This window comes from Pecten maximus, chromosome 15, assembly GCF_902652985.1.
Source record: "Pecten maximus chromosome 15, xPecMax1.1, whole genome shotgun sequence".
In the NCBI taxonomy this organism is placed as follows: domain Eukaryota; kingdom Metazoa; phylum Mollusca; class Bivalvia; order Pectinida; family Pectinidae; genus Pecten; species Pecten maximus.
In genome coordinates, this window is record NC_047029.1 from 26,048,628 (window position 1) to 26,063,977 (window position 15,350).

General features: G+C 36.1%; 1 protein-coding gene across 1 annotated transcript; it reads right to left on the reverse strand.

Moving 5' to 3' along the window:
• Positions 1-93: 93 nt before the first annotated feature.
• Positions 94-12,558, reverse strand: LOC117343684 (L-galactose dehydrogenase-like). Its single transcript, XM_033906144.1, has 10 exons — positions 12,446-12,558; positions 8,898-9,004; positions 6,665-6,810; positions 5,932-6,093; positions 4,954-5,084; positions 4,482-4,584; positions 4,194-4,325; positions 3,446-3,528; positions 2,561-2,647; positions 94-1,902 (listed from the first exon to the last, which is right to left on the reverse strand). The coding sequence occupies exons 1-10, from the start codon at positions 12,457-12,459 to the stop codon at positions 1,815-1,817; spliced, it is 1,053 nt and encodes a 350-aa protein (XP_033762035.1). The 5' UTR covers positions 12,460-12,558; the 3' UTR covers positions 94-1,814.
• Between the last annotated feature and the right edge of the window lie 2,792 nt (positions 12,559-15,350).

The window sequence follows — 15,350 nt, forward strand, 5'->3', positions numbered from 1 at the left end:
TCATATTTCACCAGCAACTTCGACGACGGTGAAAGATTCTGACATGTCAACGAAGACGAGAAATTCAAATGCAAATCACGAAAATAGAAATAATAATGTATAAATGTATAGTTTTTATTTGTGTTACAACAGTTTTGATACAAGTGTTTCTTTTAATTTTGTGACGTAGCATCCATTACCCATACAAGTATACCATTATATTATTAGTAATATCATCCATTACCCATACATGTATACCATCATATTATTAGTAATATCATCCATTACCCATACAAGTATACCATCATATTATTAGTAATACCATCGGAAACCCATACATGTATACCATCATATTATTAGTAATATCATCGGAAACCCAGGAGACGTGTGTCACAAGACTCTGTGCACATATATGAGTAATGACAATATATAACAAAGCCATATAACAAAAAGGAACTAATTGATTAGATTTCGCTCTTTGTCTGCGATCATTCGCTTAAGGCCAAGCATTTGAATGCTTTAAAATTAAACTAATGACAAAATTATATCTTTTTATGACAAAAATTGAAAGCTTCAAAGTTTCACCGATACACACTCGATGTTGTGTTGACTGGCATTTGCTATTTTGATCGGATCACAGGGACATGTCTAGTCGTATATTTAAAAAAAAAATAGCCAGAAATACATATATAATTCATAACACTAGACATGCCCCTGTGATCGGATATTGCCGAATAATTAGAATCTACAGATGTATACGATTTTTGCGGAACTTCGTAAAGCCATCGAAAATAGAGTCGGAGCAAAGTGTAAGCATTGTTGCTGCCGACATCATATTTAGCTTCTTTAACTCTAAAACGGTACACACTTTAAACATGGATCAAGTTTCGATTATCTTATGTCGTAATAAGATGATATAAAAGTCCTGGTTCTATTCATGAATTACCGAAAATTCTACTGCTACGACTAATTAACACATCGTGTACAGAGTATGCATGGTCAGCCAGTTGTAAAGTAGGCGACCCATTTGAGTAATTTATAGGTGTTTCAAAACTGTTAATATGATGTGTCGGTGTAACCGGTACATAATGTAGACATATTGCGAGACAGCTTGTTTGTAATACCGTAATATTATACTAATAAAGTATATTGTTCATAAGAAAAACAAGAATGGAAGCGTTTAAGCTCAAATGAGACAGTTGTTAAAAATCCATGAACGAACAAGGCCATCATTTGTCTTTGTATCATTTTGTAATCGATAGCTAAAGTAAACATATTGTGTATCTAAATTTGATAATTATAAGAGTGTATAATATCAGCTACGAAGTGAAAATGTAACCCGTGAGTTCCTTTAAACCATACATTAGTTTTGGAAAAATAATATAGTGTAAATGATATCTATACATGAAAGTAAAACAATACAAAAATATAATAATTCATATCACCAACCCTGCCAGGATAAATGCGTTGAATGTGAATTAATTCAAATCTAGGCTCAACAAGCAGTGGAAGCTTCACCAAAACATATTCAACGGAAACCACACAACCAGGTTCAAGATACCCCGCAAAATCTGCGGCTTACAACGACGTCGAGTCAGCGTAAAACGTCAAGGACAGGATACGTTGCCGTCTCCGACTTTAAAAACGTTGTATGTTTGGCAAAATATGCTTTTAAAAAGTAAGTACATTTTGTGCGTGCATATGAAATTTGAATATTAACATAAATAATCATAAAATACTACACTACTATATTTATGGCTGTGTAGGGAAATAGAAAACAAATCGTTGTAGTCCATAGGCAAGAGTGGCTCTAGTCCGCGTCAAGATATCTTAGTTTAGTCAACCTTGGATGCTTTAAGTTTATCCCAGTAGCCTTTGACCTCTATTCCTTCCCAATTATTATTGTTCAGCGGCTTCATGAACCTGTGTATGAAAATGATACCGGGAAATAAACAAATATACATCTAAAATAAAACTCGGTTTACCTACAATGTGCTACACTTTGTAAGAGACGTGTATACACAAAATCAGAATGACATGAAAATCTTTTATTTGCGACAAGCAGAAATTCCAATTTTTTGTTGGTTTGAGTATTATCTTATTCACTAGATTGAATACTGATGGAAAAAAATAATCATTTAATATTGAAATATCTTGGAATTGATTGAATCCTGATGGAAATAAAAACAAACCAATAATAACTAGTACATTTTGTATCGACTTCTGATGGATTTTCAGTCCTCGAGATTTACCTCAACTCGCTTGTCATGTTTTCATTAAATAAAATATTGACAAGGTTCAGAATACACACGTGTACTTAATTTCTTTTAAAGCGCATTTCTGAGAATGATGATATTTATAGGAAATCATAAATTACTGGATCTTCCGCTCGTTTTGGCTTTGCTGTATCTAACGCTCAATCTGTTCCGAAAGGTTTGGTGCTTTATATATATATCGTATTCTTTGTACGACCTATTGGACTCATAATACTCATTTAATGGTAAGAATCACGACAAACTCTATTCGCATGAAAATGACAATCATGTCCTGGATCTGTGTCAATGGTAACATAAAAACTCACTTTTCTATGACCTCACGACTCGTCTGCTCCTCAAAATCAGTGAGTGGTGTGTAATAACAGTCCAGGTTCTTCTTGGCGTTCACAAGGCTGGCAAATACATAACAGTATACAATAACAGGCGTCACGGACAGTCTGATTGGTCGACATTTATAGTCAGTATTGTTTACAGAGTTGTCGACCAATCAGATTGCCCGTTGCAAAACCGCCCTAAATTATACAGCTTACTTCCGACTGTGACGACCGCATTCGCTCTATTTTCTCATATTTGAATCAATGTCACACGACAAAAGAATAATATGTATTGCTATGTTATGATTACTGAAGTGTGTGTGTGCAGTTGATGTTTTAGTCAGTTTGAACAACAAATTACAAAAGCATGTCTATTACATCTGGGTAAAACACGTTTTTAGAGATATACAGAAAGTTCTATCGTATACCTCCTAAAATAAAAGAAAGGTCTATCTTAATTTTAGAAACTATTTTTGCAGGCTGGCGTAGGTGAGTGGCACCGTCTCGGTGGGAAATCTGCCGATTTCCGAATTCCAGACGAAGACTGATACGCTACCAGTTACCAGGAAATATAAATAATAGTTTGTCATCTATAGCACTATAATAAAGAAAACAATTTATAAAAGAAATCAATAGAAAGGCAATGGTCATATTTCTTGATATCAATATCCTATCTAAATATTTAAAACGAATATATTTTTTGAAAATATACATATGTAATACTATATATAATGTAGAAAGACAGTGTACAGATCATCTTCGCTAGCCAAGGCTTCTGATTACGTTACACTGCACGTGTAACGTAATCAGAAGCCTTGGCTAGCGAAGATGTGTACAGATATGCTAAAAGTTATCTCGGACAATAAAACGTCTTACCTGGCAGTGCTGAATAGGGTGGTGGGTATGTCCTGGCGGTAAGAAAAGGCTAAAGCGAGGCGGGAAATGTCCACGCCTTTTTCCTGCATCAAATATTACAGAAATCTGTTTATATGCTTGCCTTGTAAATTTACTCTTATGTGTTGAAGTCTTGCTAAGTGTGCTGGAGATCGAAAACTATATCGGAACTGAATTTTCATTCCGAAATATTAGTGTTCGAGATAACAAAGTTTGACAGTGTATACTAGTATCATATAGTTTGATTTTCAAACGCTATCTGACTTGTTATTTATAGTAACAGTGACGTTAACTTATGACATATTTGTTCTATATAGAAAATTTAAATATCAGTACAAGTAACTTCGATCAGACAAGCCAATTCTATGTAGGGAATACCAAAGTAAAGAGTTTTACCTAACCGGAAATCAATAGCATGGTACAACAATAGAAGCATTTCAAAACTTCTAAGTTCCTTAACGCACAAAAGCAAAACTTGTCTTGTAAAACTTCATAGATTCACACATGTGTTGCTGATACATACGTAAATACTTCTTACGTGAGACCCACAGCAACGACTGACTATCAAGTCTCTTAGAAGGACGAAACAATTGTTAATGTCCCTAGCATCATCGATGAGTCCTAGTAAGACGAAATAAAAGATGTATCTCTTGAGGAGAAAGTATTGTTGAATATATTCAACAGAAAAAAACTTGATACACAGACCCACTCCAGAAACGGGACTACTTACTCGGCAGTAGGCCGCCGCTTTGGCACAAGTGTCCTTGACCTCGGGCTGAGCCGGATGCCAGGAGGCGGGGCCTCGGTCTGTCAACAAACCCATACCAATGGGGGAGGCGTTGACCACGCCCACTCCTTTCTCCTGTTTAAAATACAATGTATGTAAATATTTAATTGGATATTAATTAACACATTGTTTTTTATAATAAATGGCGGAGAGAGAGAGAGAGAGAGAGACAGAGACAGAGAGACAGACAGAGAGAGAGAGAGAGAGACAGAGACAGAGAGAGAGGTGTACCTTGAAGTAGGGTAGATACTCGGCCAATGAGTTGTCATTCAGGCAAGCTCGGCAGTAGGTGAGTATTGTATCTATCTTTACTGTACTTCGTTCTAGCACTTCTCTGGCAAAATAAAACATGATTTATAACAAACATAAATGTATATTGCATTACTTCAAACAAGTACAGGGTGTATAGCATTCAACAGGAACACGTTGCATTTTCAAAGTTTTCAGTAAATAATGGATAACACATACACTTTATTTTCTTTGATAACAAATCCATCTTCCCATTTTCCCTCATTTGGATACCAACCACTCCACTCACATCCTTGGAAACTCTCCAAGATTGCCGGATCCGTCAAAACAAATATCAAAATGCAACTTTGTAACCACAAAGTTCGTCAGTGAAGCTGAATGCAATTCTTTCCGGTGGTCATTCGTCCACAAAAACAAAACAAAAAAATCTATAAAGAAGAGGTAGGGTACATACCGGAAGTTCTCAAGTGGATATCCTGTTATTCCAATGAATTTAGCCTTCCCACTGTCCTTCACCTTCTGTAAGGCGGGTAATGTCTCGTTCACAATTATATCAAGATTAGGTGCAAACTCCATGTCATGCACCTGAAAACACAGGGAAAGCAACGATCTGCGTCATTCTGTGTATTAATAATTGTCGTATCTTCAATTACCCTTGGGAGAAGATATATGATGAAATGTGGGTAGTTGACTTGGTCGATGGCAATAGAAGTGGGCTTGGCCGATGGGTGGAGAGTAGATTGGGCCAATGGCAAGGGAGGTTGGCCGGTCCAATTGCAAAGGTTTTGGACTGAACGAATGCAATGGACATTTTAATTGGGTCGACTGCAAAGGTATTGGACTGGACGGTTGCTAGGGAAATGGATTCGACCGATTGCAAGGATTGTGGACTGAGCAGATGGCAAATGAAGAAGACTGGTCTGATTGTAATGGAAATTAACAGAGCCGATTGCAGAAGAACTGGACTGAGCCGAAGAGAAGGGGACTGGGGTGATTACAAGCCTGAAGAGAAGGGGGCTGGGATGATAACAAGACTGAAGAGAAAGGGGGCTGGGATGATTACAAGCCTGAAGAGAAGGGGGCTGAGATGATTACAAGACTGAATAGAAAAGGGGCTTGGATGATTACAAGCCTGAAGGGCAAAACAAGTACTAAGTCGACTGCAAAGGCAGTAGACTTGCCCGAGGGTTGGGCGATTGAATTAACCGGATCTCGTGTGTCTAAACGTCGAAGATTTGGTAGACGTAGGGAGTGACTAGTCCGGGCTGAAATCTATTTCTCTATTCAAATGTCACAGGTTGTTAACTTCAATACGTATTTATATATAACTTTGCAACACCAGCTTTGACATATATAACAATGTATCTTAATTACAAAACGGAATTTCATTTCGGATCCACTCGGGTATTCCCGTCATGTTATCTGTTTATACCTGAATAACATCAACGTAATCCAGTCCCAGTCGCTGTAGACTTTCGTCCACACTCTGTATCGTCCTCTCTGCCCGGAAGTCAAACATCTTTTCCGCTTCCGGTAAATATCTGCCAATCTTTGTTGTGATGTAGTAAGCCTCTCTTGGGACTCCTTGTAAACCCTTAAACAACATTGACGTCTTGAGAACGACCTTCTTTCATATTGATAGTATATTATCTTTTTTTAAACTTTTCATAACACTTGACTAAACATGTATATTTCAACAACGTATACAATATGAAGATATCACCTCAAAATGCTTAACTGACTGTTTATAAATCACGTAAATCTAATTCACCTGAAAAAAATGAGAAAAATGTTATTCAACATCCACATATCCTTTTCTTATAACGGCTTATAATCTCTTTTTTTTATCAGAGTGCACACGTTTTAAAATCAAAATGAAAAATTAAAAAATAAATAATACATAGAAAAGAATTTCAGTTCTCTCTGCCTATGTTTCAGTGCAATTACTTGTATGGACGCTTTTAGCATATTCAAAGAGTTTTCAAGTCCAAAGACCAGGATGCAATGCCGAAATTAAATTAAAAATGTTTTATTGCTACATGTACATATAGAAAGATTCAAAGAATTTCTAAAACTGTGTGCATCCCGCCTGATATATCCTGTTCATACAGACTACAGTCGTCTCCTCATTATCATGTCAACCACGTGGTGTGTGTACGACCTACCTCACCAAGAACAGTCTCACCCTTCCCGTGTCCATACCAAGGCGCCACGTCTACATAGTTGATGCCATTCCTGATTAAGTATTTGACGACTTGGTGTGACTCCGAATTATCCGTCTTCCGGAACACACTACCGAGGGCTGACGCACCTGTTCGTACATAATTATTACTACACAGTTTATAAGTTAATGTATGGGGCGAGGGATATGACAAGTTGTTGGTTTTAAGTAAAGCTGAGGTACATGTATATCAAAAAGTAATATCAACATGCCATCCACTGCCTGTTTAGGGATGACATAGACTTTTTAAATACACTGCCCATGCGTTCCTAACTCGGGCTCGCACCAGTTGCACCGTTACCAATATACTGTATTCATAATGAAATGCGCCTAGCAGCAGAACCAAACCGGTTAGCAAGTTCCGTTTCTGAAACGTACCAGTTGGACCCAAGATGGCGGAAATGTTATTCTTCCTTCGTAATGTAAAATGGTTTGCTGAAAACCAGACGGGAAATCTTCATTTGCCACGGAACTATTCAGTACTAATTTTTACATCTATTACGTTGCTTAAAGAAAAAGAATCCGTTTTGTTATATTTGAAGCGTATATTTCGTAGAGACGGTGTCATCTTGGGAACTCACTTGTGAACTCACTTGAGATTAAATTGGGTTTCATTATAAGGTACCGTATCTATTTAGTACAACTGGAGCGAACCCGATAAATGTACACACAAAGTATATAAACGGACAAACAACTGGTGATGTAAACCCTATCCTTCATAAGGATACTGTAGACACCAAAACTGAATTGTTACATAACAATTGCTACGCCAATCTATAAGATTTCCAATAACCACGCCAATCTAAAGTGTCCAATTACCACACCAATCTATAGTGTCCAATTACCACACCAATCCAATTACCACACCAATCTATAGTGTCCAATTACCACACCAATCTATAGTGTACAATTACCACACCAATCTATAGTGTCCAATTACCACACCAATCTATAGTTTCCAATTACCACACCAATCTATAGTGTCCAATTACCACACCAATCTATAGTGTCCAATTACCACACCAATCTATAGTGTTCAATTACCACGCCAACCTATAGTGTCCAATTACCACACCAATCTAAAGGGTCCAATTACCACACCAATCTATAGTGTCCAATTACCACACCAATCTATAGTGTCCAATTACCAAGCCAATATATAGTGTCCAATTACCACGCCAATATATAGTGTACAATTACCACGCCAATACATAGTGTACAATTACCACGCCAATATATAGTGTCCAATTACCACGCCAATATGTAGTGTCCAATTACCACGCCAAGATATAGTGTCCAATTACCACACCAATATATAGTGTCCAATTACCACACCAATCTATAGTGTCCAATTACCACGCCAATCTATAGTGTACAATTACCACACCAATCTATAGTGTCCAATTACCACACCAATCTATAGTGTACAATTACCACACCAATCTATAGTGTACAATTACCACACCAATCTATAGTGTCCAATTACCACACCAATCTATAGTGTCCAATTACCACACCAATCTATAGTGTCCAATTACCACACCAATCTATAGTGTCCAATTACCACACCAATCTATAGTGTCCAATTACCACACCAATCTATAATGTCCAATTACCACACCAATCTATAGTGTCCAATTACCACGGCAATCTATAGTGTCCAATTACCACACCAATCTATAGTGTCCAATTACCACACCAATCTATAGTGTCCAATTACCACGCCAATCTATAGTGTTCAATTACCACGCCAACCTATAGTGTCCAATTACCACACCAATCTATAGTGTCCAATTACCACACCAATCTATAGTGTCCAATTACCACACCAATCTATAGTGTCCAATTACCACACCAATCTATAGTGTCCAATTACTATGCCCATCTATAAATTGTCTATTGCCAATCTATATAAGGTGTCCAGTTTTCTATCTCGTTTAGTAATCATTCATTAATAGTTTGTGACTAGAACATTTTATTTACGATCATCGAAAGATTGGTATTTAGTCAGTTCAATGTTCTTCTGTTAAGAGAATTGGAATCAATTCATTTCAAACAGATGTATGATTTCAAAACGTTTGAGGCAGTCTGGAGCGAGGACGAAAGTCTGGGGAATACGAGACTATGAGGAGTGCGAACACAGGCAGGACAAGGGGAAGTAACTCTATGACACTCACCATAACTGATGACGGAAGGCCTCATCCCAGTGTTGCCTAGAGAGTTATACGACATCTTTTGCACGGCATCTTTGTCATGGAATCCGTCTACGTAGGTCACAGGGAGGCTGGAAACAATATACATAAGTAGTCAGGTGACATTATATTAGCTCAATGTCTCTTCCAGAGGCGGATCCAGGATTTTGAGATTTAAAACTTAAAATCTTTGGAAGTTTAATGATATCGTTGTGATCACCATCAGCTGAGTCTTGGATCAGGTAATGGACTGGTGACGTTTTGGAGGTGTGTGTGTGTGGGTGTGTGTGTGTGTGTGTGTGGGTGTGACACATTATATTACGTCGGGGGGGGGGGGGGGGGGGGGGGGCACAATATATTACGTCGGGGGGGGGGGGGGCACATTATATTACGTCGGGGGGGGGGGGGGGGCACAATATATTACGTCGGGGGGCACATTATATTACGTCGTTGTGGTTGCATGATAGATAATTAACAAGTCTGGACTATATATTGCCGACAAGAAATAAAAATATATACCAAGTAGTAACTTTATTAGATGAACAATAATGAGCTAATTTTATCAATAATGTACAAGTTTATTCATTATTACCAAACAATTGTAAAATACAAATTATTGTCAGATACTGAATTATTTGACAAGTTATTAGAAATAGCCTGAGTTTGAACATCGTTATTGATTTGCAAAGTATCAAAGAGAACGGATGCTGGATCCAAAGATCTGTGAAAACTGTATGAATGTCAAGCAAACGCCAATTACAATATCTTGACTTGATCCTCCATTTCTGTTTATATAAATCATTAAAGACCCATTTGATGTAATTCGGTTGAGGAATAGTTATATATAATTACAGTAGGTCAATTATTAGAAATATTGTATGTGCTGGTACAATAAATATATTACTTAAATTCTATAACATTACTGTTGCAAACTAAATGAATACCAAGCTGTCATGAATTGATTTGATAAGAGATAACCTTAGCCTTAAAGACAGACGGTTTGCCCATCCCAGCTGGTCACAAAAAAAGTACTATCATATGACCTGCTGCCAATCCGTTGTTATTGACAGGCTAAACAAATCCAATACATACTAGGATAAATACTCAGTAGGAACAGTTACAGATATAATATTACGTTCGTACGATTTCAGCCAACAACAATTGATAAACTGATAAATGAAATATTTCATCACAGTATTTACGACAGAACATTAAAGCATGTAAAACCGTATTACCATAAAGTAAGGGAAGGATAATATACCGGTACACGTTATGTCAAGTGTCTCTCTAGTTAATCAGTATCTCATTTCTTAATTAATTTGCTTTGTAAATACGTATACATAGCCAGGTTTAAATGACGGTACAGTTCTCTGATGACATAAGATCTATTTTAAACATATTAGGTCTAACATAATATTTCCTATACAAAAAAAATTGACATAATTTTTGAGTATAAGGGACATCCCATAGGAAAATGATATTCGTTTTCAATTGGAGTACAAAAATGACAACCAGGGGCGGATACAGCATTTTCAGTTAGGGGCGTGCCAAATTACTGGAGTGGGCCCCGGGAAAAATTTGTTAATTTCTTGTCTTTTTTTTTAATTTAACAAAATTAGATATCTCTTGTAACCAAATTCATTTGAGAAAAGTATATAACATCTGGCTCGTGGCGAGTCTACAAGCTCGCTATGCCAATCTTGTATAAATATGTCACGTACACTTAATTGGAATAATTATAAAATACATCAATATTTTCTTCACTAGTTTAGCCCAATTTATGGTACAGGAAGTTTCCGCTTTCGTGTAAAGTTCATTATATATAGACTTAACCAGTACATTCTTTTGGTTATGCACGATTGTTAACAAATACTTAATAATCTTGGTGCATCTGATAAATTAAAATATATATATATATGTGTAGATATGTAGAGGACTTAGTTGGAGATAATTCGTCTGTTCTCAATGAATATAAAATATCGGTGCATATATTTATATGCCTTTTTTTTTTATTTTGAGGGGGGGGGGGGGGGGGGGGGGGGGGGTGATGAACATTGGGGAGTAATTTTTACCAAACTTTAATCTAGCCCCCCAAAACGTCTGAAAATCTGCTATATACACTAGACCGGGAAGTCCAAATACGTGTAGACTGTAACACATTCTCAAGTCCCTGCGGGTACAGACGTCTGTGGTTACATTTATATCAAAGCTGTTGTAGGTTCGTTTCATAGTCATGCACGATCGACTTAGCTTCAATCTGGAATGAATTTATTATAGAAACACGTAATTCGCTTTGCTTTCTTCAGATTCAGATTCTTTATTTTGCCGAGAGCCTTACGGCTCATAGGCGCATCAACAATACATGTACAAAGAATACCATTATTCACGTCTAATAAACACACTCGCACACTTTCACACTCATTCACACACTCTCACATACACCAACATAAGTAAATAACTACATAATCAAGGAGAGTGATGGCTATGTGTCGTAGCTAACGATATTTGCTGTTGTTTATGCGATCGTTTTTAATTAACCTGTGTCTTGAAAATTCGACAATTTACTTGTCTGTACTGACGTTATTACTACTTGACAAATTATATATACAGAGATGACAAATTATATATGCAGAGATAATATTATACCCCATAACATTGTGTGAAGGTTATAAAGAAGTCTGTTCTCGCTTACGTAAGTATTGTGCTACATTGTCAATAGACCGTAAAATAACACGATACAGTGTGTATATTGAAAAATGACAGTCAGCGAACTGGAAAACATTTAGTCGTAGCTAGGTAACCGCTAGGTGACAATAAATAATACAGTGAGTCTAATGTCGACAGCAATGATTACTGAGGTAAGGAAGAGTCGATCTAGGACCGGTTTTATTATTTTTATTATTTTAAAGTTTTAAAGTTTGAAAGAACAGTCATTTATCACCTCATGTCATGAACAGCCAGGGTCACTGAAGGGGAGTCGATTTTTTTTCATCAATCAAAATATGTGTTAAACATTATACATATTCTTTTACTACTTATTCATTTTGTTTTTATTTCCCTTTTTTGCATAATATAACGACTAAGACAAAACAAATATCAATGTAAAGAATTTGCTAAACTTAAGCATTGAATTGACGATAACTGAGTTCAACCATAGGCCTAGTTCGTCTGTGACTCGGTTGTCTTATGTTTATCATGTGAAATGCAACACTTTTCATGCAGGCTTAGTCTGAATCTAAAACCAATCTCAATATGCCGAGTATTTTGCCTTTGGACGTTTCTGTTTTCTTTAAGCATATCATTTTCTGTAACAAGCTGTTCATACAGGTGTGTTCATAACACAATATATGCATTATAAGTCGCCGATGATTGAACAATAATATGACTTTCATGCAATAAAGCTAACCAAGCTTTAGCATGCAGTTAGTCGTTGATTGGTACGCCCCCTCTTGGCGCATTTGACTCTTCATCAGCGTCGATAACATCAACTCAACTTGCCTGCGTTATTTGGTGTTGTAAAACACCTCACTCACCTGACGTCCGCCATTTTACGTCATACGATGTGTGTTGAAACGTCTGCTAGGATGTGTTGTAACGAACTGTGTGACGACGCAGTTGCTGTTCAGCTGTTGGCTTATCGCGAACTTTGTCCTCACCGTAACAAGGGAAATAACTCTTAAGTAACGCGCCATATCAACACAATATGTATGGCAAGCCGCTGTGGAAATCAGAGACGTGATTCATTAATTAAGAAATATTATTTATTAACAATTCAGTTGGTTGAATTATTTATGATAATAAATGATGATCAATATCAATGAATGAATTTCTACAACGGCTTAATTCATTCAACTTGTTAACTTTTCAAACATTTTTTGGAAGAAACCTTACAATTCATATTTGATTTTAGTCAAAACATTTGAAACCTGTTCAATTTCTTCAGTCACTTAATTTTTTCGCTCAATTTTTTTTTTCGCGAAATATCTAATCATGTACAGTTCTGGATTAATGATTTACTACTTAGACGGAGTTCTCTATAAAGGCATTTTCTCGTGACAGCACACGATGAACGAAATACCCAAAACTGAAAATAAAAGTAGCATAAATTAAGTATAGGTTTCATAACTATATATCTCTCCACCACTATACAACTACTTCAAACGAATATATATATATAGGGAGATTTTCATTTTGTGAAACCGCTGTACCGGGAAGTTTTACCATAGAAACAACAAACAAAAACTTGATCTTGTGTAGTGGACGGAAGTAAAGAGGAAAGTTAGTCTGGTGTTTGATGACAAGGGTGATAACGGGAAAGACTGGTATACTTTAATCGAGCAATACTTCCCGTTAAAAATAACGTTCTTCGAAAGAGAATAGATAGTTGCCTGGATTTATAAGTCGGTTTAAATATATCCCTGATAGCTACCGTACCCTTGACATTCTCTTAGAGTAAATGGTAGGCAGTTACAGAATTATGAGAATATGTATACATTTCCATCAAACACTCAACTGCCTCATACTCATTAAAAACAAGTGATAACTTCGTCTCCACTACATAGATTTATTTAAATGTACATGAATTTACCTACAGACTGGTGGAAATAAAGTTTGATTGATTGATTGACGGACGGACGGACGGACGGACGGACCGATCGATTGATTGTAATCTCGTTGCAGTGCCAGCAGCTTCACTTTGTGAGTTTAAGATTAAAAACTAAAACATGCATTTCTAAATACTTAACAGAGAATCTTGTTTAAATAAAAAATACTTTTCTTTGTACAGACTGTAATACATATCATACTGCTTCAACATGACACCGTGGCGACTCGGCCCGATACCCTGACATGATCATTGTGGAAGTCGTCTATAAGATGATATGAATACCTGGAGTACAATGTATTTACATACATGGATACATATATATGACATTACTTACCCCAACAAAACAGTAATCTAATATCAATATACATTTTAATTGGTTGATTTGCTAGTACCTAGAAGAATTTTGAATTTCATTTATGAAACGTGACGATTTGACATGATTTTTTTTCAAGTCCAAAGACACAGATATCACATAGTAAAATGAAGTGTTGCTGTTACCTTCAATAGCAAATAAAAACTGTGGGCTGCCTGTATCGAATCATAATGTCAACGCTTCCAAATGGTACGTTTACGTTTAATCCAATGTTTACCATTGAAATTCTATCTGTATGACGTGCTTTTTGATCATCAACTTAATATAACACCATGTTCTTATTAGCCAGTCGAATTCTCTAAATTATCCAAATGATTAATATTTTACCCAGCCTTAAGGGACATTCCTTAGTTCGGACATCAGAAACATGCACGATTTCTATTGATGAAATCTATGTCCGAACGATTATTAGTATATGTAATGAAATTAACGACGAAATGTACAAGAAAAAGGCGTATGGTATACAAATACAGTATGTCTTTGCGATAATTGGTGATACTTCGAGTCGAATTAAGAATTATCAGGTCTTAAAACTCGAAGAACTTTGGTTTATCTTGAGAGTAAAACTGCCTTAATTATTGATATAAAGATTATAACTTTTACTACTTGGAAAAAGTTAAGTACGTATTTTCCAGTAAGTAATACGGTATTTATACATACGATGCGATTTTTTCCTGTATATTTCGTCGTTAATTTCATTACATGTAGGCACAAACCCTCATATCATCATCGTTCTGACATAAATTTCATCAATAGAAATTTTGCATGCTTCTGTTGTGCGAACGAAGGAATGCTCTAATGAACTATCTAAAAGTCATTTTTACATGTTATTTCGACGATGTATTTTCCCAATAAGGAAGGACGCCTGTTACTTTCTGTTACGCATGTTAGTATCGGTAAAGTAACAATTGGCGTCCAAGTCGAGAGTTATTAACATTAGAAAATTGCGCCCATTGGTGAAAAAAAATGAACAAAATGTGAAATTACCTATAATCTGTAACAAATCTTTTTCTTAGATTTTATTTTCAAAAGGTTTTTTTTTCAATACAGTGACAATAATAGCTCATTTGTGCTAAATACTAATCAATTTACAACGATTTGTCTTTCACATTTAGTCGCATCTCTCATACCATATAAATTATACCAAAAAGGGATTTTTATGGCTGTATAAAGAAAGTAAACAGTTCATCTTATATGATGCTGTATCGCTAAAAGGAGGAAAAGGAGGGGAAAGAAAGAAAGAGAAACTGATGATAGGACAAAAGATAAGGAAACATAAGGGCAGATAACAGAACAAGCATATCATGGAAGGAAATAAAAAATGAGTTAATTTTGGTTAAATCATAAGAAAGTTACTGGATAGTTAAAATTTCAATATAGTTGATGAAGAAGATGAAGAAATTGTAATCAGTCCCGTCAGGTTTTAGGCAATATCTATAGGTTTGATCCGTTTGTTCCA